Source organism: Rana temporaria, chromosome 12 (genome assembly GCF_905171775.1).
Source record: "Rana temporaria chromosome 12, aRanTem1.1, whole genome shotgun sequence".
In the NCBI taxonomy this organism is placed as follows: Eukaryota; Metazoa; Chordata; class Amphibia; order Anura; family Ranidae; genus Rana; species Rana temporaria.
In genome coordinates this window covers 105386917-105411376 of record NC_053500.1, presented here as the reverse complement: position 1 = coordinate 105411376, position 24460 = coordinate 105386917, and the positions used below count along the sequence as shown (strand labels likewise).

Sequence of the window (24460 nt, the reverse complement as noted above, 5' to 3'; positions counted from 1 at the left end):
TGTGTGTATGTATGTTCCAGCATCACGTCCAAACGGCTAAAGATATTAACATGAAACTTGGCACACATGTTACTTATATGTCAGCAACAAACATAGGATAGGTGGTTTAACCCTTACCCACCAACATTTGCCATGGTCGGGGTTTTTCTTTAAAGTCCCATTCAACTCTATGGGAAATACATGTTACTTCATAACTTCCAAACGGCTGTAGATATTTCGATAACACTTGGTCACATGTTACTTATATGTCCACTTAAACTATAGGATAGTTAATTTATCCCTTAACTACCCCCATTTGTGAGGGTCGGGGTTTTTGTTTAAAGTCCCATGCAAATCAATGGGAAATGTATGTTCCCACATAACTTCTGTACGCCTGGAGATATTTCAATAATACCTGCTACACATATTACTTATATGCCAAATAAAAATATATGACAGTTAAATTAACCCTTACCTACACCCTTATATAAAAGATTTATATAACTATGATTTTCCTCCCCAAAAGGTTAAGATAGGAAGACCGGGTAACGCCGGGTATTCAGCTAGTGTATATATATATATATACACACACACACACAGGTATATTTTTTTACCACACACATGTATTATGATTGTAACCTTGCTCTCCTTCCTGTATAAAATACCCCCCAATTCCAGTCAGGTTGTGAAGTGCATGGTAAGTGACATGATGTCAGCTCTTATTCCTCCACACACACCCCACCCAAACATCCCAATGTTCATCCTTCCTGCAGCATGACTCTCCCAGCCATGACCTCACAGTCACACAGCCCAAAGCAGCGGCAGTCTACCACAAAGAGAAACTGAAATGGACAAGCCGAGCAGCCAATGAACACACAGAACGCAGACCGGCATTTCCTAGGCTCCCTTCCCATTGGCTGTTTTATTTTAATGAAGGCGGGACATTCCCTAACGCCACATGCGAGAGCATCATGTAAAAAAGAGATTCCAGACAGACAGGCCGAACGACCAACCACAGAGCCCGGCCACAGGCACCCTCCAATGACAGACTCCGTAACGGTTCGAAGCAGCCAATCACTAGCGAGCAGGGGCGTGCCTCGGTATATAAATTGCGCAGCTGTCTTCGCAGGCAGATAGTCGCTGCCAAAAAAACAAGCAAGAAGCCATGTCTACCACAGCTACGTTCCAAGGACTGGACCCCGAGACCCGCAGCAGTTCTAGGTGAGGCCTGTGAGACACGCCGGGGCTTATGTGAGGGCGGGCTGTGTCCGGGTAATGGGTCCGTATGCTGGGTGGGTGGAGGATGTATGCGGCGTGCGGTCTTCTTTCCAGTCAGAGATGCTGCAGTGCTGCCTGTCAGCTCACCTCATGCCAGTGAGAGGAGTGCGGGCTCAGCCATTGTCTTCTCGGATTGTCTCCCCGGGGATGTCCGCCCTCCTGGGTGAGGCACATAACAAAGGAAGGAGGCCGGGCGGTGCGACACACTCAGACATCGCCATCTCTGTCCCCTCACACCTGTAAGGCCCCCATCATACTGATTGGGAATCACAGGCACGTTTGGCATCCAATTCCATATCCTGGAAAATAATATATAAAGGATTTCTATAGTGCCCACAGATTGTGCAGTGATTTCTAATATAAAGGACAGTTATAATATAGAAGGCCCTGCGCATAGGAGCTCGCAATCTAATAGGGTGGGGCACTAAAGATAATGACGAGGGATGCTCTGGTACCAATCCCTTTCTCAGGTACCTGCTGATGCCAATTACTGGTACCAATCCCTTTTCTCAGGTACCTGCTGATGCCAATTACTGGTACCAATCCCTTTTCTCAGGTACCTGCTGATGCCAATTACTGGTACCAATCCCTTTTCTCAGGTACCTGCTGATGCCAATTACTGGTACCAATCCCTTTTCTCAGGTACCCGCTGATGCCAATTACTGGCACCCATTTTTAGTGTCGAATGATTCAGGGCTGGTTTGCAGCACAATTTCATGCCCCCTCTGGTGTGACTTTGTTCAGGTGACACTGGAAAGCTCACAATGGTGGCCACTCTATTAGGGGTGTTGCCCCCTATTTGCCAGCCTGGCCCCCTAATGTACCTGTGGGATGCTGTACCAATGGATTCCAATGGGGTGTGTTTTTTTTTTTTGCACACAATTAGAGCCTTAGGCTCTAGTTATCTAAAAAATGGGCTCACCCCAGTTTTGTGACAATAGGGAGTGAGTATTAGCTGTTGTCACACTGATGCTCCTCCCAGTCAATCAGAAGCAGGTGTTGGGACCTGATTGGCGGAGGAGGTGCGCGGGCGCTGTAAAGGAGAAGCCGCCGCCTTAAAGCGGATGTGCGCTCAAAAAATATTAAAAGCCAGCAGCTACAAATACTGCAGCTTCTGACTTTTAATTTTAGGACACTTACCTGTCCTGGAGTCCAGCGGCGTCCGCAGCAGAGGACGAGCGATCACTCGTCACCCTGCTGCTCCCCCCTCCATCCACGGTGAGGGAACCAGGAAGTGAAGCGCTCCGGCTTCACTGCCCGGTTCCCTACGGCGCATTCGCGAGTCGCGCTGCGCCTGTCGATTGGCTCCCGCTGTGTGCTGGGAGCCGAGTGTTCCCAGCACACAACGGGGAACGGACGGGATGTTAGAAAAACCCGTCTTGCCTGTGACGTGTGCCCGGAAGTGGGTGCAAATACCTGTCTGTAGACAGGTATCTGCACCCCCCTCCCCCTGAAAGGTGTCAAATGTGACACCGGAGGGGGGAGGGTGCCGATCAGCGCGACTTCACTTTAGGGTGGAGATCCGCTTTAACGCAAGTACTGCCTGCACCATAGCTGGGGGTAAGTGCAGGGCTGGCCCACCAGGGGGGAGAGTGGAATTGGACAGACTGTGCGGGTGCATTGTTTGCCGCCACTGAAATCGCACCCGGGCTGAAAATTGTACCTGGCTCTTTACAATCATACTTTGGCAGGCCTGCACATGTGAGCTGGCTACTTGTTTATATGTCATGCAAATTGGATGCTGTTCAAAACCTATCCAATTTGCTTATATGTGAACCGGGGTTAGGTTTTATTATTGGAGCATTTGTATGACATTGCATTGTACGTTGTGCAAATGCTTAAGCCCCATACATGCGGACCGAATGTCAGGAGACAATGGGCGGTTAAAAAAACAAGGGCTGATTCAGTCTGTCCAACAGAAGCCATTTTGCCAGTTTGTCGGATGCGCATGCTGGAAAACCGGCAGCCCACAACTCTCGTTCAGCGCTGTCAGCCAATGACGGAGTGTTCTGGTGGGGGTGCCACCCTCTGTCAGGACATAATGACTCAGTGGGGGAGATTGCATGCATAGTACAGCGGCTCCGACTCGAGCTGTCAGGTTGCTGGGGGGGGGAAAAAAAGCAGTATGCCCAGTTTTAGTGCAACGCTGGTAATGACTGGGGGATTCTGAGGAAGAAACGAAGTTCATTTGTTGGGTGGAGAAAGGATAGGCTTCCCTGAGGAGATGCGTTTTCAGGGATCGCCTAAAGCAGGGATGTCCAGCCTGCGGGCAGCATGTGCCCCCTAGAGAATTTGGCATGCTGCCTTGGTTTTTCTGGGAAGATGCTGTGCAAGCACATCAGCCACTGAGACTGACAGACCAGCCAAGGCCATGCACATTTATAAGGATGCTGTGCAAACATGGCAGCCGTGACAGCCTACATTGACAAGTCGGGCAAATGCACATCTAAAGGGATGCTGGGCCTGCCATGTTTGCAATAGCAGCAGGGGCACCAGTAAATGCTGCATGGCTGCACCCTACCCCACTTCACTGCACGGGCTACATTCACACCAGTGATTAGGCCTGGTGGAAATTGTAGTGGTAGTTCCTCCTGCAGCTCAGACGGGTGCAGCTGCTGGCCCTGGTCATTGCCTTGTATTCATGCCAGTTATTCTGCTTTCCTAATGACAAACTGCAGGAGAGCACAGCGTGGTCAGTTTCTGGTTGTGCTGATAACACAATATGCTCCAATGATTAGACTGGCTCTGACACCCCCTGCCTGTTCTGCCATTTATTGGGATGACTGGTGTGCTACAGCTTCTCCTTCCCTGGCTCTAAAATCTTATGCAACTGATAATGGCAGTTATGTAAACACTTGTGAAGTGTTTATAATGCGTATAAATGTTTGCCCTTCATTTCTATTTTACACTGAATGGGTTGTTTTTTTTAAAGGTGAGGGTTTGTATACAGGAGTGCAGAACAAAGTGCAATTTGAGCCAGAAGTATGGCCAAAAGGGCTTTGGCCATACTCCTTTTTAGGGGGTGGGGAGCCTAAAAACGAATGCAGCGCATCCCATTTAAGGGCTGATACTAAATTTTGGATTTAAAGTGCTTTTAAAGGCTGAAGGTTTTTACCTTCCTGAATTCTATGCGCGAAGGTAAAACTTTGTGCAGCGAGCATCCCCAATCCTTACCTGACCCCCATTGATTCAGCAATGTTCATGATGGCTTTTGCTGTATGGGGACTCTCCCTCATTGGCTGAAACGGCTGCAGGAGCCCACTGCTGTCAATTGCAGCCAATGAGGGGAGCAGGGCTGAGCTTGGGTTCTGTCTTAAGGACACAGAGCAGTGACTCAGAACAAGCGCCCAGCTGTACCCCTCGGGAAGCTGCCTTTTCTGGAGGCACTGCTTGAGGGGAGGAGTTAGGAGCACTGGCAGGGGACCTGAAGAGGATCAGTGCTGCTCTGTGCAAAAACATTGCACAGAGCTGGTAAGTAACATGTCTTGTTTTAAAAAACCCAAAGCTTTTATAATCCCTTTAATGCCACTTTAAACAAAGCACCAAAACTGCATGTTTTTTATTTTTCTCCCATTGAGGTTGATGGGTGCCAAAATACGCTGCCCCAAGACTTCAATGGGGGCACACATTGAATAAAGCACCTGTCCAAAAATTGCACACAGAGAATGTGACTTCCACTGTCGTACATTGCAGTGTGATGGCACACAGGAGAAATGCACCAGTGTGAACAGAGCTCTGCAATGCATTTGAGTGTCAACAGGGCACATAGAAAACATGGTTTTATGTCCTTGCAGAGATTTTTCTAGTGCAGGAATACGCAGGTCCCTGGAGTGTTCTGAATAAGCCCTTATAAATGACTTTGCAGTGATTTTATTTTGCTGGGTAACCCAGCTGTACATAAAAAACAGAATGACTTCATTTCTTTAAACTGTCCCTAGCCTGTGTCGGCCATAATGTGCCAGTTATCAACTTTTGGTGGACTTGCCTGATCCCTCTCCTACATTGCAAGTGTTTCCATTAGTCACAGGCACTTAAAAGGTTCAGAAAAGATATTCTTGCCTAGATGGCTGCAGCACCAATCCTAAGTACAGCTGTCCCCTACTGCTTCTACCCCAAGAACTGAGCAATGAAACCCTGCTGATCGCTCGGCTCTCCCCCACTGCTCTGCGCAGAGCTGTGACTGTTAGTCAGTGACTCTCTGCTCCCCAGCACTCAGTGGAGTGCTGGGCTTTGGAGGGCTGCTTAAGGCTTTCAGTTGCATGCCGAGCCAGCTGCCATTGCAGGTTTCTGGATCTTCCCCAAACCTAGACAGGCTGAGTGATATCAGCCTACTAAAGTCCTGTGATCCATACAAGTATAGTCAAAAGCTTTGGGTTTACTTTTCGGTTGTAAACTGCGGATGTTCAACAAACAGACACTGGCATAATGTGCTAGTATGCATTATACTAGCATATTATGAAATGCTCCCCCTCCCAACGCTTTAAAGTCACTACTGAGAGGGTTGACATGTTCCCCTTGTCTTCTGGGTCTGCAGGCTCTGGCACTGTGATTGGCCAGAGCTGCGATTACATCAACCCTGCACAGGAGCCCTTGGGTCCAGCACAAAGCTCTGGCAAGGTATGCCCGGACCTTCAGGTTGCATTTGCCAGTTATGTCACTGGCTGCATCCAGCATGAATATCTCCTAAATGGTGAAAATGTAGTAAATGTTTTACCTACCGGTAAGCCTTGGAGCCCTTTCACACTGCAAGCACCTGAAAAAAGCTGGTAAAGTGCTGCTAAAACTTGCAGCGTTTTTACTGGTGTTTTTTGAACAATATTGGGGTGCTTTTAACCCCCACTTGTGACCAAATAAAAGGTTTAAAAGCGCTGCTGCCAAGGCGCTTTGCAGGTGCTTCCCATTGATTTCAATGGGAAGGGGTGCTCTAGGAGTGATGTATTCACCGCTCCTAAAGCACTGCAAAGAAGATGCTTGCAGGACTTTTTTAGACTCCCTGCAAGCGCAGCACCGCTAGTGGTCGAATAGCGCTGTGAAATTGATGGTAAAGCGCCCCTAAAAATGACTGTTCTTTACTACCGCCCTCGCCCCAGTGTGAAAGAGGCCTAAGGTAAAAATTACCAAGCTGGGTTTACAACTAGTTAAGTGAAACTGAAGGAAACTTTTTTGTTTTTGGAGGGATTAGAACACTTTTTTTTTTCTGTGCTCTATTTAGATTTGCCCTTTGTCTTGTCATCGAAAGTGACAAAGTCTTAGGGGGGAAGGGGGGTAGATGAAGGAAAAATGCACAAGCTTAAAGGAACCTATTTAGGAAATAAAAAACCTTTACAAACCCTTTAAAGCATTTAGGACAGAAGAGACCCAAATACTTATTGGTCATAAAAATCATACCTGTCTGTTTTTAGTTCAATTTGACTTTAACAACTTGCTGTCAGCATATATTCAGTATATAGTCCCGTAGAGTAAGTGGTTCTATGTTCATTGCTAAGACTGCAGCCAGGGGTCAGCTGTTAGGTAGGTCCTTATCTGCAAACTTGTCCTGACTTTGGTATTTTGCAGCTAAAGGGTCAGTATTGACAGCCAGGCACCTAATAATTGCAGAATAAAGTCTAAAGATTAAAGCGGAGCTCCACCCTAAAGTGAAACTCGCGCTGATCGGACCCCCTCCGGTGTCACATTTGACACCTTTCAGGGGGGGGCAGATACCTGTCTAAAGACAGGTATTTGCACCCACTTCCGGCCACAACAGTCTCGGGCAGACTGCGGGAATTACGTCACCTCCCATCCAGTCCTGTTTTGTGCTGGGAACACTCGGCTCCCAGTACACAGCGGGAGCCAATGGCAGGCGCAGCGTGACTCGCACATGCGCCGTAGAACCGGGCAGTGAAGCCGGAGCCTGGTTTCCTCCCTGTGGATGGCGGGGGGAGCATCAGTGACGAGCGATCGCTCGTCCTCTGCTGCGGATGGCGCTGGACTCCAGGACAGGTAAGTGTCCTAATATTAAAAGTCAGTAGCTGCAGTATTTGTAGCTGCTGGCTTTTAATAAAAAAATTTCCAGGGAACATCCGCTTTAAGTGGTGGTTGGCCTTTTTACCTTCAACCATAGCTTATGGCAGTGGTTGGCCATTTATAGCTAAATGTGACCCCTGACATCACTAGGGGCTGCACATAATGTTCAGTATATTTGATGCATGAGAGAACTGTCTAATAGAGCAAATGGGCATTAGACGGTGGACCTGCTAAATTTTTGGCTGGGGATAAGCTGAAGATAACCAAACTGGGAACATGTTGCATGAGGCTACTAGAGATCAATGCTATTACCTGAGGGCTACAGGGTGGGCACCAGGGGCTTATGGAATCTACATTACAGCAAGCTTACTTTTTATTCTAGAATCCTGAGACCTCCAGGTGGTGGGTCCAGCTTTGCTTTTGGTGTTGGTGATGCGCAGAAGCAACAGCCTCTTAGAAAACATAAGATGGCTTCCAACATATTTGGCCTACCAGATGAACCGACTCCTGTATCCCACACTTCAGAAAAAGGTAAACCCTTTTTTTAGATTTTGTTAGAGCTGCATGATGAATACAAAGGGCTTAGCATTTTACCCCAACATTTCATATTCCTCATGTGCCTGCTGTGTACTTGTATGAGAACGTATCCTGTTTGTATTGTTTGAAATCCATAGTGTGCCTGCCCCTCTGCTTTCCTATTAAAAACTGAGTACACTAAGCAGAAGAGGACATTGTAGTCAGTTCTCTAGAATTCATCATGATCTCCTCCAGTGGTGACTTTTCCTGACACTCCTGCTGCTCAGCCATTTACTGGGAAGCTCAGTGTGCTGTTGCTTCTCCTCCCACCAGCTCCTATGCCACTGAGAACAAAGGCAATGTGATCACTTATTGAAAATTGAGGCGCACGTCTTCACTGGTCTCACGATTTGATTATCCTGTCAAGGATTTGATTCTATGATCATCACTATTGCTTCCCATGGGTTTCATAAAAAAAATTCAAGCAGTCAGAACACCCTTTTTATTCTGCTCCTAACCACTTGCTGACCAGCCGCAGTCATTGTACAGCAGCAGGCTGGCACGTTCCTGCAAATCACCATACCTGTACATCGGCTCCTTTAAGAGCCAAAGCAGGCGCCAATGCATGTGGCAGCTATGTTAGCCAGCTGCCTGTGATTGCAGGAGAGCTGCTGTTCTTAGTGATTAGGAACAACAATGTCTCCATCCCTCCCACAGTTAGAAACACATGAGGGAACACATTTACCCCTTAATCACCCCTAGTGTTAACCCCTTCCCTGCCAGTGACATTTACACAGTAATAAAGGACAAAAGGTAGACTCCTGAGGGGTGGGACTTTGACGGCACTACCAATGAAAGGGCTGAAGTAAAAAAATCACAGCATATAGATGAAATATCCTAGGGCAGTGATGGCAAAACTTTGAGCCCAAACTGAGATGCAAAACCGATGTGTTTCTTTTCAAACTGCTAACACAGAATTGAACCTACCAGCCGCTCTGTATAGAGAATGGGACTGATCATTCCTCTGAAGGAGCTGTAAGGGACTAAAAACATAAGATTCTGCCAGATTTGTTAAGAATGCAGGGTTCAGGAATGCGTTGTGCTCGGAGTGCACTGTGCAAGATGCACTTTCCTACCTGACACATGCGCTCTGCACTACTCGCAACCCCATCCCCCCCACACAGTACAATGTAGATCGGAGGATCAATCCTCCTTACCATTGCCTCATCGTCCATCTCTCCCTGAGCAGTATTGAAGGAATCCCTGCCATCCAGCCATTCCTTGATATCCACAATGGGAGTTTGGCTACCAGCCACTGTGCCTCTCCCCATGTATGATCTGCTTCAAGCACCGCCCCTCCGCTTTTTCACAGGCTACAGTGTACAAGGCTACAGTGTACAAGTACAGACTGAACCAAAGTCATCCTGGAGCAGGGGGAGCTGGAATAGGGCACCTGCAGAAGGGAATGTCTGAATGCCTTACCGTAGGTGTCCGGGAGAGGCAATAAGCTGCAGAACAGTCAGGACGGTGGAGAGAGAATTTTACACACCCCCCTAAACGGCACACATGGAACAAGATGGCTGCCCACCCTGTTGACGTCACTGGCACTGCCATGGGAAAAGGAGGTGTTAAAGTGTGCCACTGGGAAGGAGAGAAGCCAAGATGGTTCATAATGCAATTGTTATTCATCTGGTCTCCATCGATGCAAAACATGGAGCTAAAAATTCAGCCTTTCTTTTAAAACTGGGTTGCCTTAAAGGTTATTTACAATCTGTTTAACCACTTCCCGACCGCCTCATGTAGATGTACGTCGGCAGAATGGCACAGACAGGCACATCAACGTACCTGTACGTGCCTGCCTAGACGGGGGTCCGATCGGGACCCCCCCTGCTACATGCGGCGGTCGGATCCCCTTGGAGCTGAACGGGGAGAGCCGTATGTAAACACGGCTTCCCCGTGCTTCACTGTGGCGGCGTATCGATTGAGTGATCCCTTATATAAGGGAGACTCGATCGATGACGTCAGTCTTACAGCCACACCCCCCTACAGTTGTAAACACACACTAGGTGAACACTAACTCCTACAGCGCCCCCTGTGGTTAACTCCCAAACTGCAACTGTCATTTTCACAAACAATGCAATTTAAATGCATTTTTTGCTGTGAAAATGACAATGTGTCAAAATTGTCCGAAGTGTCCGCCATAATGTCGCAGTCACGAAAAAAATCGATGATTGCCGCCATTAGTAGTAAAAAAAAAAAAATTATTAATAAAAATGCAGTAAAACTATCCCCTATTTTGTAAACGCTATAAATTTTGCGCAAACCAATCGATAAACGCTTATTGCGATTTTTTTTTTTTTTTTTTTTTTTTTTTTTTTACCAAAAATAGGTAAACGAATACGTATCGGCCTAAACTGAGGAGAATTTTTTTTTAGATATGTTTTTGGGGGATATTTATTATAGCAAAAAGTAAAAAATATTGCATTTTTTCAAAATTGTCGCTCTATTTTTGTTTATAGCGCAAAAAATAAAAACCACAGAGGTGATCAAATACCACCAAAAGAAAGATCTATTTGTGGGGGGAAAAAGGACGCCAATTTTGTTTGGGAGCCACGTTGCACGACCGCGCAATTGTCTGTTAAAGCGACGCAGTGCCGAATTGTAAAAACCCCTTGGGTCATTTAGCTGCATATTGGTCCGGTCCTTAAGTGGTTAAGCAAAGTCAGATTTTAGTTTAGCTAAACAAACTGTAAAATGGTTGCAGTTCCTAAAATTTGTACTTGATTGTTCAACCCCTTGAAATAAACCTGAAAGTCTACACTTCAAATTCATTTGAATTGTTTTAATTGTATTCTGGTGGCATACAGAGCCCAAAGTGAAATGTGCCTGTCCAAATATATAGATTTAACTGTATATGGGGGGGACACAATTGGATGCAAGCTTGACAAGACATGGTATCCACCCCTTAAAATCCTAAGCCCACTCTAGCAACTTGAACCACTTCGGCTCCAGCAGATTTACCCCCCCCTTCATGATGGGCCATTTTCGATACAGCACTGCATTACTTTAAGACCCCTTTCACACTGGGCCATTTTTCAGGCACTTCAGCGTTAAAGCGCCTGAAAGAAGCCTCTGCAATCCCAATGTGAAGCCTGAGTGCTTTCATACTGCTGAGCTGGCAGGGCGTCAAGCTTTTTAACGCTGAAGCGCCTGAAAAACGCCTGTGTGAAAGGGGTCTTGGTGACGCTTTACCAGCGTTTTTCGGGCACTGGCAGTGTGAAAGGGCTCTGTTAGCACTCAGGGGTTTCACATTGGGATTGCAGATGAGGGCCAAAGCGCCTGAAAAATGCCCCAGTGTGAAAGGGTTCTGACAATTGTGTGGTCATGTGATGCTGTACCCAAATAAACATTGTCCCTTTTTTCTCAAATTGGAGCTTTCTATTGGTGGTATTTGATCACGTGTTTACTTTGTGCTATAAGCAAAAATGACAAATTTGGAGAGGGAATGATTTTTACTTTCTGCTTTAAAACCTTTCAAGTAAAAAATCTGTTTAAGCCAATATGTATTCTGCTACATTTTTGGTAAAATCCCAGTAATCGTATAGATTGGTTTGCACAATTTATACAAACTATAGAATATATTTATGGATTTTTTTCTTCTAGTAATGGTGATCAGCAACTTATAGTGGGACTGATATTGCTGTGGACGAATCTATTTTTTTGGAACCAGTGACAGTTGTCGGTGCAAAAAATATGCAGTCACTGTACTAATGACACTGGCTGGGAGGGGGTTGACATCAGGGGCAGTCAAAGGGGTTAACTGTGTTGCTAGCTGGTGTTTGTACTGTGTGGGAGGTGCTTTTATGAGGGGAAGGCATGGATCCATGTCTCTGCTTTGTAAGAACACATAAGCCATGCCTGCCCTGCTGACGGCAATCTGCTTTTTTTTTTTACATAGGCAGACTGCTGTTCTGCCTGTGTACCCAATGATGGGTGGGTTTGGGCAGACATCGCATCTGCGGTACCCACTGATCAGCTCCTGCTGTGCATAATCGGTGGGAGAAAGCTGCTGGCACCTTTTGCAGAGATTCTCCAACCTGCAAGGCTTATGCTGTGTCCTTGCTCATGCAATACATTGTGACAATCTACAAAAGGGCATCCTAATTGTCCCTTTCCATACCTGCTCTTGCCTAGTACTATGGGGAGCATATGATTTTGAATTACTCCCCTGGGTTGCAGAAACCGCTGGCCTCGACAGAGCAAGGGGTATAAATAAGAGTACAGGTGTGAGGGAATGCCCTTTGCAGTCACCCTACCAATCATGGGCAAGGTAAAAACCTTGGTCATTAAACCCAGGGCTCATTGGGTTATTTGCTAAAGGCAAATCCACTTTGCACTACAAGTGCACTTGGAAGTGCAGTCGCTGTAGATCCGAGGGGGACATGCAAGGAAAATAAAGAACTGCATTTTAGCTTGCACATGATTGGATGATAACATCAGCAGATCTACCCCTCAGATTTACAGCGACTGCACTTTCAAATGCACTTGTAGTGCAAAGTGGATTTGCCTTTCGTAAATAACCCCCATTATGTTAGTAAATATAAGCTAGTTGCCTTCTCACAGAAGTATATCTGGCTTGTGAATTCTATCAGTGTCTGGTTAAAGCCTGTAGGAGTTTTCATTCTGCTCGGACTGTCCTATAAGGCTGCAGGACCCAGACCCTCTGGGCAGTGATGATTGGCCCTGTGCTGATCACATGCACTCTCCCAAGAGAAAATAAACTCTCTAGCGATACACGTCAAACTGAGCATGTGCAGCTTGTCCCCTAGCCTGTTGGATGGTTTGGGGACAGTGGAAGGAGGAACAGAAGACAGGATCCCACTTTTTATGCAATGCAGAGGATTAACTCCTTAGGTTCCACATTGTGTAACAAGCATGCTTTACTGCATATACAGACTGATTTTACTGTTGTGGCTTTAGTAACATGTTAAGATTCTATAAAATGGCTGTACAAGTGTTACCTGGTTTACATTGCCAAAATCCTATAAATATCTTGCAGATGGCCAACATGGTTCCGCTTGTGGAAACCCAGAAGATGAACAGGAAACGTGTAATCAGGAAGAATGGGGAGAAGCTGCTGATCACATGGTTTGTATCTGTAAATCTAAACTAATGGTGACTGCCAATGTCTACCTGCTGCTTTATTTACCTTTGTGTAGAAAAATGTTTGTCTACGAATGATATGTGATGGCGGATGTGTTTTTTGCTCAGCCACAACTTTGCAATCTGTTACCAGACAGATTTTGAAATGTTGGAAAGTACTTAATATGGTGCTGGTCACCTTGACACCTTGCCACAGCTTAATGGCAGCTACGGTCCTTACACTGGCTTAATTTGCTTTTATTAGAAGTTTGTCTGAAGCTTCATTATAATGGCAAGCTGTCTAATGAGGAAAATACTTACTTTTGTGACTCAGAAGTGATGTCGCTGCCAATGTGGAAACTACATTCCAGGAGTATGCGTCATTTCCATTAACCTTTAGTCACAGCAACTTTACTTCTCATAGTATTATGATCTTCCTGAAACCTTGTTCCTGTATATGTAAATCCCAGTTGTAAAAGCTAAACCCCAGGTAACTTGCAAGGCTGTACTGGCTGATTGGTGGCCTGGACGTTTTCTATGCCTATTCTATCTGTCCTGTAAAGGAAAGATCTGTATACTTGAGGGTGCTCCAGTCTAGTCGCATGATTGGGTTTAAAACACTGGCTGCAATGTAGCAGGACAGCAGATGCCCCATAGTAAGCCTATGGGCGATGTCGGCACCCAGGCTGTGCAGCCCTTGTTGCCAATCTCTCCTCACTAAAGCTGGTGCTGGACCCAGGTCATGTGACTGGACCAGAGTGCCTTCAGTATAGGGAAGTATACAGATCTTTTCTTTTACAGGGTAGATGGCGTAGGCTTAGAATGGGAGCAGTAGACTTAAGAATAGTTGGTGCTTTACTGAACTTCCACATTGGGTAAAACGGCTAGGTTTTCTGCCTCAGAACCTGGTGGCATAGTAAGTAGCAGCAAAATGCTGAGCTCTGCTTTCAGCATTTCTGCTGGCACAGAGAAATGCCATATTGGGGCCCCAAGTGCTGTCTCTCTGAAGTGCCGTTGTACTGGGTATTGGCGGCTGAGAGCCATCAGGAATGTTTAGTTGCATTTATAATGTAACCATTTTAATACTGGGCACTTTCACCCCCTTCCTGCCAAGGCCAATTTTCAGCTTTCAGCACCTGTCACACATTGAATGACAATTGTATGGTCATGCAATGTCAACAAAATTTTATAATTTTTGAGCTTTCTTTTGGTGGTTTTAATCGCCATTGAGTTTTGAAATTTTTGCTAATCAAATGAAAAGTCCTAATCTTGACATGTGTTGGCTTGTTAATGTAAATACGCAAATTTTTCTCCACTGATGTGCACTGGCAGGCATTGCATATTGGACTTGCTGCACTGTCAGTGCAGACCCCTCCTGTCAGTGCAGACCCCTCCTGTCAGTGCAGACCCCTCCTGTCAGTGCAGACCCCTCCTGTCAGTGCAGACCCCTCCTGTCAGTGCAGACCCCTCCTGTCAGTGCAGACCCCTCCTGTCAGTGCCACTTATCGGCTTTCCTCTAGTCGTGCACTGTCGGCATGAGTAGACAAATGCTGCCAATTGGTACAGCTTGTTCTGAGGGACGTCATATGACATCCAGCCAGAACAATGGAGCTGCTGCCCAGCCTTCATTCTGTTATAGGCCAGGTGTGGGGGAGGTGTTCAATGCTAGACTGCATTCTAATGGTTTATCCTCGGGCTCCATTCACCCCTAGGCATTTACAATTATGGGTGGAATCAACACTATTCTGCCTGCGATTCCAAATCACAACAAAGATGCCTTTGCGATACTATTGGCACACCAATCGTGGTGCAATTTTTACACAAATCGCAGCAAAACTGTACAAACAATCACAGGATGCCTGCTGGCCAAAGCTTGAACTTCTGGACGACATGTCCTGCAACTTTGCATGATTTTGCTGTGATTTGACATGACAATCGTGGCAAAATCGCATTGTAATTGGGGTAACTATTAAGTAATGGCTGCACAAACGCGTCCCACGTTTTGCCCATTTGGAATCGCCATTCTGCTCGCAATGCCAAACACCTAGGTGTGAATGGAGCCTCAAATCTGCTCCTTAAAGCCAATTTTTTTAAGACTGCATTGTATGTCAGCCAACACTTTGAATAGTAAGTAATGGGTGTGTTCGCTATCCTGGACTCGATTACAGAATTCTTTCCTGGTGGAAAGTCCTCGGTGTACTTGCTGTACAGTGAAGTAAAATCTGCAGCAGGGATACAGTAATAAAGCTGATGTGTTGGCCTTTAAAATGTGTAAATGACTGTAAAAACCCTAATTTCCTGGTATGTCCTTGGGATAGGAAATGAGAACAGACCCAGATATTGGTAAAATACAAACAGTGGTTATAACTCCATACTATTCAAAATTATTGGTTGGACATGCATTGATTTGTGCCAGGTCCTTGTTCAGACATTTGTTGGCTGATGGAGTTCTGACAGCTTGTTTGAAGTACTGGGGGAGATGCAGGGAGAACTCCTCCCAGAAAAGTCGTGGTGTGAGTAATGAATCTCTGGTTGTAGAAACCAATTTTTTTTTAGGAGATTAACTTTGTCCTAGTGACCATTCTCACAGAAAAAAATTCACTATTTGAGCAGGCACCAGAAGAGACATGGAGGGGAAAATATTCCAATGGGAATACTGGTGCCAGGGACTACCAGGAATTTCCTTGCTTCCTGTTGTGGCTTTGGGACAAGTGCAGGGAAATCTCACCTTTGGGACATGGGTGGAAAACCTGCTGGGTAGAACACACCTTGCCAATATTGGTGATACTAATCTTTTTTGTTAATAAAAATATCACATGCCTAATGGTGCTCTGTGCAATGGTTTTGCACAGAGCAGCCCTGATCCTTTTCCCCTGGGGTCCCCTGCCAGCATTCCAGGTGCTCCCACAGAAAGCTGCTTTCGGCCACCCCTGTGGGCTTGCTCCTGAGCCCTGCTGCATCCATTGACAGACAGCGGGACTTATCCCTGCCTCCATGTCACAGCTTTTGGTTGACAGCAGCAACTGGCTCATGCTGCTAGAAGTCTGTCCAATGAGAAAAGGGTGCCGGTGGTTGGACCACTGCACATTGCTGGATCAGGCTTGGGTGAGTAAAGGGGGGGTGGGGCGGGGTCGTCTGCAACACAATTTTTCACCTTGTTCCTTAGACTGCATTAAAGCGGTTGTAAACCTGCATATAATTTATTTTTTTACACCTGCAAAAAAAAAGCCATAATGAGCTCATATGCACCGCACATTAGCTCATTATGAAATACTTGCCTGGTCCACATCGAGCCTCGGCGTGTCTTCTGGGTATCGCCGCTCCAGCGCTGTGATTGGCTTGAGCGGCGATGACGTCACTCCCGCGAATGCGCGTTGGAGATTTTCTTTCCGGCATGGGTCGGCCCTTCAGCCGAGGATCCCCCCCTGTGCATGCGCCGCTGCAATCCGCGCCACATTGCGATAGGGGAATATCTCCTAAACCGTACAGGTTTAGGAGATATTCTTTATACCTACAGGTAAGCCTTATAGGCTTACCTGTAGGCAAAAGTGAAAAAAGTGGGTTTACAACCACTTTAAGGTGAAAAACTTTAAGGCTTCGCAACAACTTTAATAAAGATTTGCCTTTAGTTCAACTTTTTTTGGGGGGGCACAGCAATGTGCAGGTTCACTTTAAATCCACAAAAGTACTGTGTGTGACTGCATAAAACTAAAGCATTCTAATGTGATTTTTATTTCTTTTCATTTAGGGTGAAGCGGAAGTACCAGGTGGGTAGCTCATTTCAAACGGTGTTGTGCAGTTACTGCTATTCTCAGTACTTGGTTACTTGTGATCTTCAGAATCTGTTTTGCCACAAACTTTGTTTTTTCTCTCCATAGAAACAGAGTCTGGAAATGATGAATCTGAAGCTGATGGAGAAATCGTACAACCTGTTGCCCCTGTAGCAGTGCCCAGCAGGCGAAATCCTCCAGGAGGGAAGTCCAGTCTGGTCCTGGGCTAAAGAAACGAAACGGCTTTGGCATATTCTTTCACGTGACTGTACATGTGTTCTTGTTTGAAGCACTTTGTTCAACCCTCTCCTTGTGTTTGGATCTACTGGAAAAGGCATGAATGTTTTTCTATTCTCATGTTTGTACTTTTTTTTGTTTCACATAATAAACAATGTTAACGGTTATTGTGTGTTTTGACCTAAAACAAATGGATATTTTAGTTGAATAATGTACATGAGTATTGTGCAGCATCTGCCCTGAACCTTTTAGCATTAATCTGTACACAAACAGATGTTGGTGTGGTTGTCAACAGGATTTGGTTCTCAACGCAGTCTGAAGCCTAATCTTGACCACAGCAGTCAGCTCTCATTAAAGTGGATGTAAACCCTTTTTTTGATGTCACAATGTAGAGAATAAGATTTCCTATCATCTGTGCCCAGTCTTGCCACAGTTAATCCAGCTCTGTGCAATCCTTATTCAGTGAAAATAAAGACTTGCAGAGAAAAAACAAAGTTCTTTCCGCCCCCTTGCTTTGAGTGACATGTAAATAACCTATCTCGTGCACTAGCTTGCAGACATGCACAGCCTGTGTAAATAAAATCAAGATTCACATCCCCAGTTAGGACATGGAATCAGATTGCATAGGTGTGAACACCCATGCGATTCTATTGCAGACCAAAAAAGGGTCCTGTGCGGTTTGGTCCGAATGTGATGCAATTTCAGCTATACAGTTTGTATGGCTGAAATCGCATCGCACAGACGACATGTGATTTGAACAGGGATACAGTGGTGGGTAGTACGTTGCAGGATGCTGTCAGGCTAGTGGACAGTGTCAGAATTTTTATTTTTTTATTTTACAATTTAATATATTTTTTCAAAAGGTTTTTGGGACCAGTGGATTTTATTTTTTATATATATTTTTTCAGTGCTTTTAAAAAAGGGGGTGGGGGATGGGGCAGTGCTTGGTATCTGTGGACATTGTCAGTGGGGTAGTGGATGGTGTCAGTGGTCTTATTTTTCAATTTCATTTTTATCAGCCCTGTTGGGGGTGTTAATGACATGTCAGGGGTCTAAATAGAGACTCCTGACATCTCCCATTTGGGACAGGACATTCATTCCCAGTCCTTTTCTCTGCACAGAAGATGAATGGAGAAGACATGGTGTCTCCCCTCCATTCATAAACTGAAGCAGAGTAACACACAGGTTACTCTGCCAAGTTATCACAGGACACACAGCGATTGATAACTACGCTCTGTCTTTCAGAAAAGAAAGGGGTAATTGGCCATTTTCTCCACTCTCCATCCTGACAAATTCCCACCAACATCCCCCCTGCCCACAGCCTGTGGGAGAGGGAAGCCACGGGACACTGCACAGATGGAAGGGGTGGGTTGGGGGTGGTGGGCGGAGGAGTCCTGTGATGTCACGACTCCGCCCGCCAAGCACCGGGGGGGGGGGGCGAAGCCCACAGATTCTGCAATTTTGTGGGGCTTCTGACAGGTGCGGGGGTGACATTTATAATATATAGATACATGCAGCAGGCATGTAGGGCATTATACATTACAACATTATAAATTTGACAGTGGGTTTACATCCACTTTAACATTAACTGATCTCTGCACTAAATCTGAAGGGTGCTTTGCCAGCTATGAAGGTTGCAGCCTGCTTTAAGTTTTGTAAATGCTTGCTGCGCACTGCTCTTCAAACGGAAGCCTCTGTCCACAAGGCTTCAAAGGTGAACTAAACTCCTATCCTACAGCCAGTAAAGCTGCCGTCTTGGCCTGTTTTTGATCTGCAGTTGTCATGGTGGTGCACTTATGGTTAGGTAGGACACCAGCTATTTGATGGCTTGCCCGTTCACCAAGCAACAGTCATTTGGGGCTAGTTCTAACTCTGCTATAAATACAGCGGGACAGTCATTACCTGAAAAATCAGATGTGAGTTTCAGATTTTGCTTTTTTAGCTGGCTTGGTCTTTAGGAGTCTGAATTGCTTTACCTAAATCTCTTGTACACAACAGTGCTACTTACAGGGCTCCTGTGAATTTGATTGATCAACTCACTGGACTCCTTGAATCTGGGGCAACTGCAGGGCCATCCTTAAGAGATGTACTCTACTTCCTGCCTTTTGGGGTCAAAGCTCCATGGTACTGATGGCAGATGCTGGGTGTACGGATAGTCTCCATAAAGTCACTGCTTGTTAAGTGGTCTGTTAACATTCAGACAATTATATTTGGAAAATATTAACCATAAAATTTAAACTTGCATAAACTGCATGTTTTGGAAATGGCTGTGGACCCCAAAAATAGCTTCAATTTTAGCTTTTCAAAATCATCTTTGAAAGATTTGAGATTGGCTCTGCCTTCAACAAGAAACGCAAACCGGAGCCCCTCGTCCGTTTTTGTTCACTCCATCCAGGAGTAAGTTTCCCTTGGCTCTGGGCCCCCTCAGACTAGGTTGTGGTGTGCCTGTGTTCCCTGGTCAGTTGGCTTGCCTAAGGTTTTTTTTCCCTTAGCACTTGTGCTGGACCTTGCCACTTGACTGCAGATAACTCTACCAGTCGGTTTTTCTTTTCATGCTTTTCCCATCAGGTCTCCCACAGAACATGGAAATGCAATTTTAGTAAATATAAACTGCTAAGCCTTTTATTGGCAGTTTTTACTGTGGGTAAAATATATTCTCACTTTTTTTTCAACTACATCAGTAACTCATCGAATCCATAGAAAAAACAAAACCAGGTCAGAAATTTAAGTTGTGTAATGAATGACATTCAGAAAATATTGAACACATGAAGAAAGTGAGGTGCAAAAAGCATGGAAAGTCAAAACGCCAGCTAAAATCGATCAGTAATTGGAAAACCTGCTCCTTGTCAGTGCAAATTCATATGAGCTGGTTCAGTCTTAACTGATGACATATAAAAGTGTTTCATTACCAAGGTGTTCACACAAGAAACATGGGTAAAAGCAAAGGGCTCTCAAGACCTTTGCAACCTTATTGTTGCAAAACATTCTGATGGCTTCAGTTACATAAGGTTTTCTAAACTTCCGAATGTTCCAGTGTGCACTGTTGGGGCCTATAATCCATAAGTAGAAAGACCATAAACCAGTGGTTCTCAACCTTTTAGTGCCGTGACCCCTTGATAAAATTTCCCAAGTTGTGGGGACCCCTAACAGTAAAATTATTTTTGTAGCGTGGGCACTCAAGACAAGTCATTTGTGCTCCTAACCCATGGAAATTTAGCGCTCCCTGAGTCCCTTCCACTCGTACAGTATTAAAACCTCATATGGTACATTTTAGGATGTAAAAAGAAAAAAGATGAGTTGCGCTAGGAGTCGCAACTTAATGCGAAAATAATATAAATAAATAAATGCATAAATGAATAAATGAATAAAGTGCTAGTGCAAAAAAAAAGGGATGATGCCCAAACAGTCATGGGAAAAACCTTTCGGGGTAATTACAACAATCTGCTATTTGGGACCAAACGCTTAAAAAACTTTGTTAGTCCATTAGAATTGCATACTAATCAATTGTTAGGCAGTCCAAAATGAGAGGGGAAATCAACAGCAGAACCCCAAAACATATGAATGTCCAAATAGATGGGCAAAAAACAGTTGCAGAGTAATAAAATGATCCAAATATTGAACAGCCTCTGGTCTCTGGTCAGAAGAAACATATATTCCCACCGAGAGGTAAGTAAGGGTGTGCTCTTACCAGATCCACGATCATAAAAAGCGTGTCGATCCACTCAGGTCATGGAGAAAACTCGGTCACAGCTGACAGGCAGAATATCCTCTCCAATGTGTTTAACGGCTCCACGTCCATCCGGCGAACCAGGGGAAGAAATAGGCTCAGAATGTGAAGTACCGTCAAATATTTATTAAAAATTGTGCAACATATACACAGCGGTACATATAATTTAAAATTGCCGGCTAAAACAAGCAAACAGATACAAATAAAAAACGTGCGCCCGTGCATCCGGGGTCACGTAAAACGCAATGACGTTCGGTGCGTGGCTCCGCCCTGATCGATTTCACCACAGATGGCGTTGTCAAAGGGCACGGGCGACGCACTGAACGTCAGCCTTATATGCCTACAGAGCAGGCAACCAAGCCTCTCTCTCAGCTAGCAGCCTCCAATCAGGAACGGCCGCAGGATCAATGAACCCGGAAGGGGAGGATCTGAATGACCCGGAACTTCCTACCAGTAAGACCGCCCTTGACATAGATAGGACTATCCTATGTCAGCAGGGTAAGGTCCTACCTCATGAGGATATTCTCAATGGTCAGCAGACATCCCACCATTCATTTCATATAAATGTTTTAGTTAAAGAGTCACTGTCTGTCACATCGTATGTTCTTACTATACATAAACAGATAACGCCATATTAACCTAAAAACGGGTAAATTCATGTCACCACTTTATAGCATCTATTAAAAACGCCAGAAAGATAGCAGCATGAACATTATACCCAAATTAATATATATCAGCCAAAACAGGGATTTTAATATCTGAAAGAGAAATCGCAGTTGGCTGACATCTGTATTCTCCCTATACATTAAAATCATAAAGGTCAAAACATAAAAAATCTAAAAATTAATAAATCTAATATATCACATTGAGAGCCCTCTAGTGGTTGATAAAAAAATTACATTGCCATTTAACCAGCATCTGTGAGTATTACAGGTAGGTAAATCCCTATTGGAGACAAGAACAATCCCCAGAAGGGTAACCTACCTCCCCAAGGGGTCCCACACGGATCTTAAAGGCAAAAAATTAAACCGATAATCGTATACTATCCTCATCTTTAGTATCAAATTTCAATAGTATACAATCCTCAGATGGACCCAGAAAATTGGAGTGGCAAGAAAGGGGGGAAGAAAATGAATAGTTCAGCAAGAGATCACTAAGAATTGTCTAAAAAGGCATTGACCTCTATGTCCACATTCAAACCCTGCGGTTTAAGACATTTCATGCGATATATCCAACTCATCTCGAGTTTTGATATCGCTATCCTTTTTGATCCACCTCTCCAGTGGGGTTTGAGGATGTCAATGGCAATAAAGGAAGTGCCACTAGGATCCCTGGCATGCACCTCCCTATAATGCCGAGAAACAGAATGTTCTCTAAATCCTCTCCTTATGTTCCCAATGTGTTCATTGACCCTTACCTGGAACTTTCTTACAGTACGTCCAACGTACTGTAACCCACATGGGCAGATAAGTAAATAAACTACATGGGTCATAGAGCATGTAATAAAAGATTTGATGTTAAACACTTGTGAGGTGCTATTTGAAATGAAATTCAAGGTCTTGCGTTCTTTAATGGCATTGATTTTACATACCGCACATTTTTGGCATTTATGGTAGCCAATTATATTTTGAAAGAACATGGGTTTATTCAATGGTGGATCCACGACTCCTGGAGCCAGAGAATCCCTTAATGAGGGGACCCCTCTAAAGACTACCCGAGGTTGTTCTGGTAACGCAGGGCCAAGGATAGCATCCTCTTTGATGAGATGCCAATGTTTCTTAACCAGTTTTTTAATTAGATAGTGCTGATTTGAATAACTAGTGATGAAAGGAGATATGTATTGATTATTTTCCTCACTAGAAACGCATTTATCCTGCAACAACACATTTCTATCGATAATTTTAGCTTCTCGCGTTTGTTTAAAGAGGTCTGTTTCCTGATACCCTTTATTTAAAAATCTTGCAGTTAACATTTTGGCTTGTTCATCGAAGTCTTCCATCTTGCTGCAATTGCGTCTAAGCCTCAAGTATTGGCTCTTAGGAACCGAATCCAGCCAGGCCTTATGGTGACAGCTGTCACGGGGAATAAAGGAGTTGCGATCTGTTGATTTAAAGTATGTGGACGTCACAAATTGACCGTCCTCCACCCTTATTTCCAGATCTAAAAAATTGATCTTCTCCTGATCTGCCTCATACTTAAATTCAATCCCCCTATTGTTGGTATTGAGACAATCCATAAAGTCAACCAGAGACTCCCTGGATCCTCTCCATAGGAGGAGGACGTCGTCTATGTATCTAGCCCACAAGACCAATTCTGGTCTGCGGTCAGCATAGACGACATCCTCCTCCCATTTCCCCATAAAGAGGTTGGCCAGGCTAGGGGCAAATTTAGCCCCCATAGCGACCCCCCTCTTTTGTAGGAAGTATTTGCCACCGAACCAAAAAAAATTGTGAGTGGTTGCAAACTGTAAAAGATCCATAATGAATCTTTGCTGGATCTCCAGCAGAGCAGAATCCCTTTCCAAAAAATATTTCACAGATGAAATTCCCCAATCGTGGGGTATGATGGTGTACAGAGACGTGACGTCTGCTGTAACCAACCATAAACCTTCCTCATGTGGGATGTTGTTCATTATATTAATCACATGTTTACTGTCGCGGATAAAGGCCGGTAAGGCCCTAACCAACGGCTGAAGGAACCCATCGATATACTTACCTGCCCTAGAAGAGATGGAATCTATTCCACTAATTATCGGAGGGTGGACCGGATCTTTATGGATCTTGGGCAGGTAGTATATCACTGGGATCCTTGAAGAAGCTGGAACCAAAAAAGCTTTTTCTTTTTTATTGAGAACTCCAGAAGTATAACCTTTCTTTACTATTCCAGTCAAGACTTTCCTATACGATGGTCTGGGGTCCTTGGGGAGTGGTAAATAGGTATCCCTATCTCCAACTATATTACCAAGTACCTCGAGGTAATCAGACTTATTAAGTATCACAATTCCGCCCCCTTTATCAGCGGGGCGGATCACAATACTTTTTTCTTCGCAAAGTTGGTCAAAACCAGCCTGCAGGGGTTTATTGAGTTTGGTTTTCCTAACATCAATTTTTTCGAGATCCCTCAAAAGTACATCCCTAAAAACCTTGATGTTAGGTGCCATACCTCCAGGGGGGTTGAACAAAGAGGCATTCGAAAGATTGGAATGTTGAATTTCCACATCTGTATTGATGTTAGTGGACGCTATGGCAGGTTTAGAAAGAAAAAACCTTTTCATACTTAATTTCCTAGAAAATTTATGTACGTCCATATGCGTCTCAAATTTATTTAGTGTTTTAGGTGGGGCAAACTTCAATCCTTTATCGAGGAGAGTAACCTCCTCTGAGGTCAGCGTGACAGTGCTGAGATTGAAGATCCCCTGACCTATTGTGTTCTCTTTCTTTTTATTCTTTGCTTTTTTCCCCCCTCTACTTCCTCTTTTCTGTCTACCCTTCTTAGTTGGTCTTGATTGGACCTGGGAAAATCCTGATATTGATTCGGTTCTCGATCTCTCCATTGGTCTTGTTGGTAATAAGGGTCATATTGGTTAACAGGTCTAGAGGGGTAGAAGGAGGTAGGAGGCATTGAAGGATAGTAATAAGAAGATGACCTATCATCTCTATTCCATCCACCGGAGGCACCCAACTGTTGATAGGGTCCCCCGAAGGATCGAAATTCCTGTAAAGGTTGGAAACGGTTGCTCACTGGAATAGGATAATCATATCTGGCTCCTTCCTGGGGTCTCCAAGAAGGTCTCCCAAAATCTCTT

General features: G+C 44.8%; 1 protein-coding gene across 1 annotated transcript; it reads left to right on the top strand.

The window, feature by feature from the left end:
- Positions 1-1091: 1091 nt before the first annotated feature.
- On the top strand, positions 1092-17095 carry JPT1 (Jupiter microtubule associated homolog 1). Its single transcript, XM_040330078.1, has 5 exons — positions 1092-1200; positions 7646-7794; positions 12839-12927; positions 16670-16688; positions 16800-17095. The coding sequence occupies exons 1-5, from the start codon at positions 1145-1147 to the stop codon at positions 16919-16921; spliced, it is 435 nt and encodes a 144-aa protein (XP_040186012.1). The 5' UTR covers positions 1092-1144; the 3' UTR covers positions 16922-17095.
- The last annotated feature ends 7365 nt before the right edge of the window (positions 17096-24460 follow it).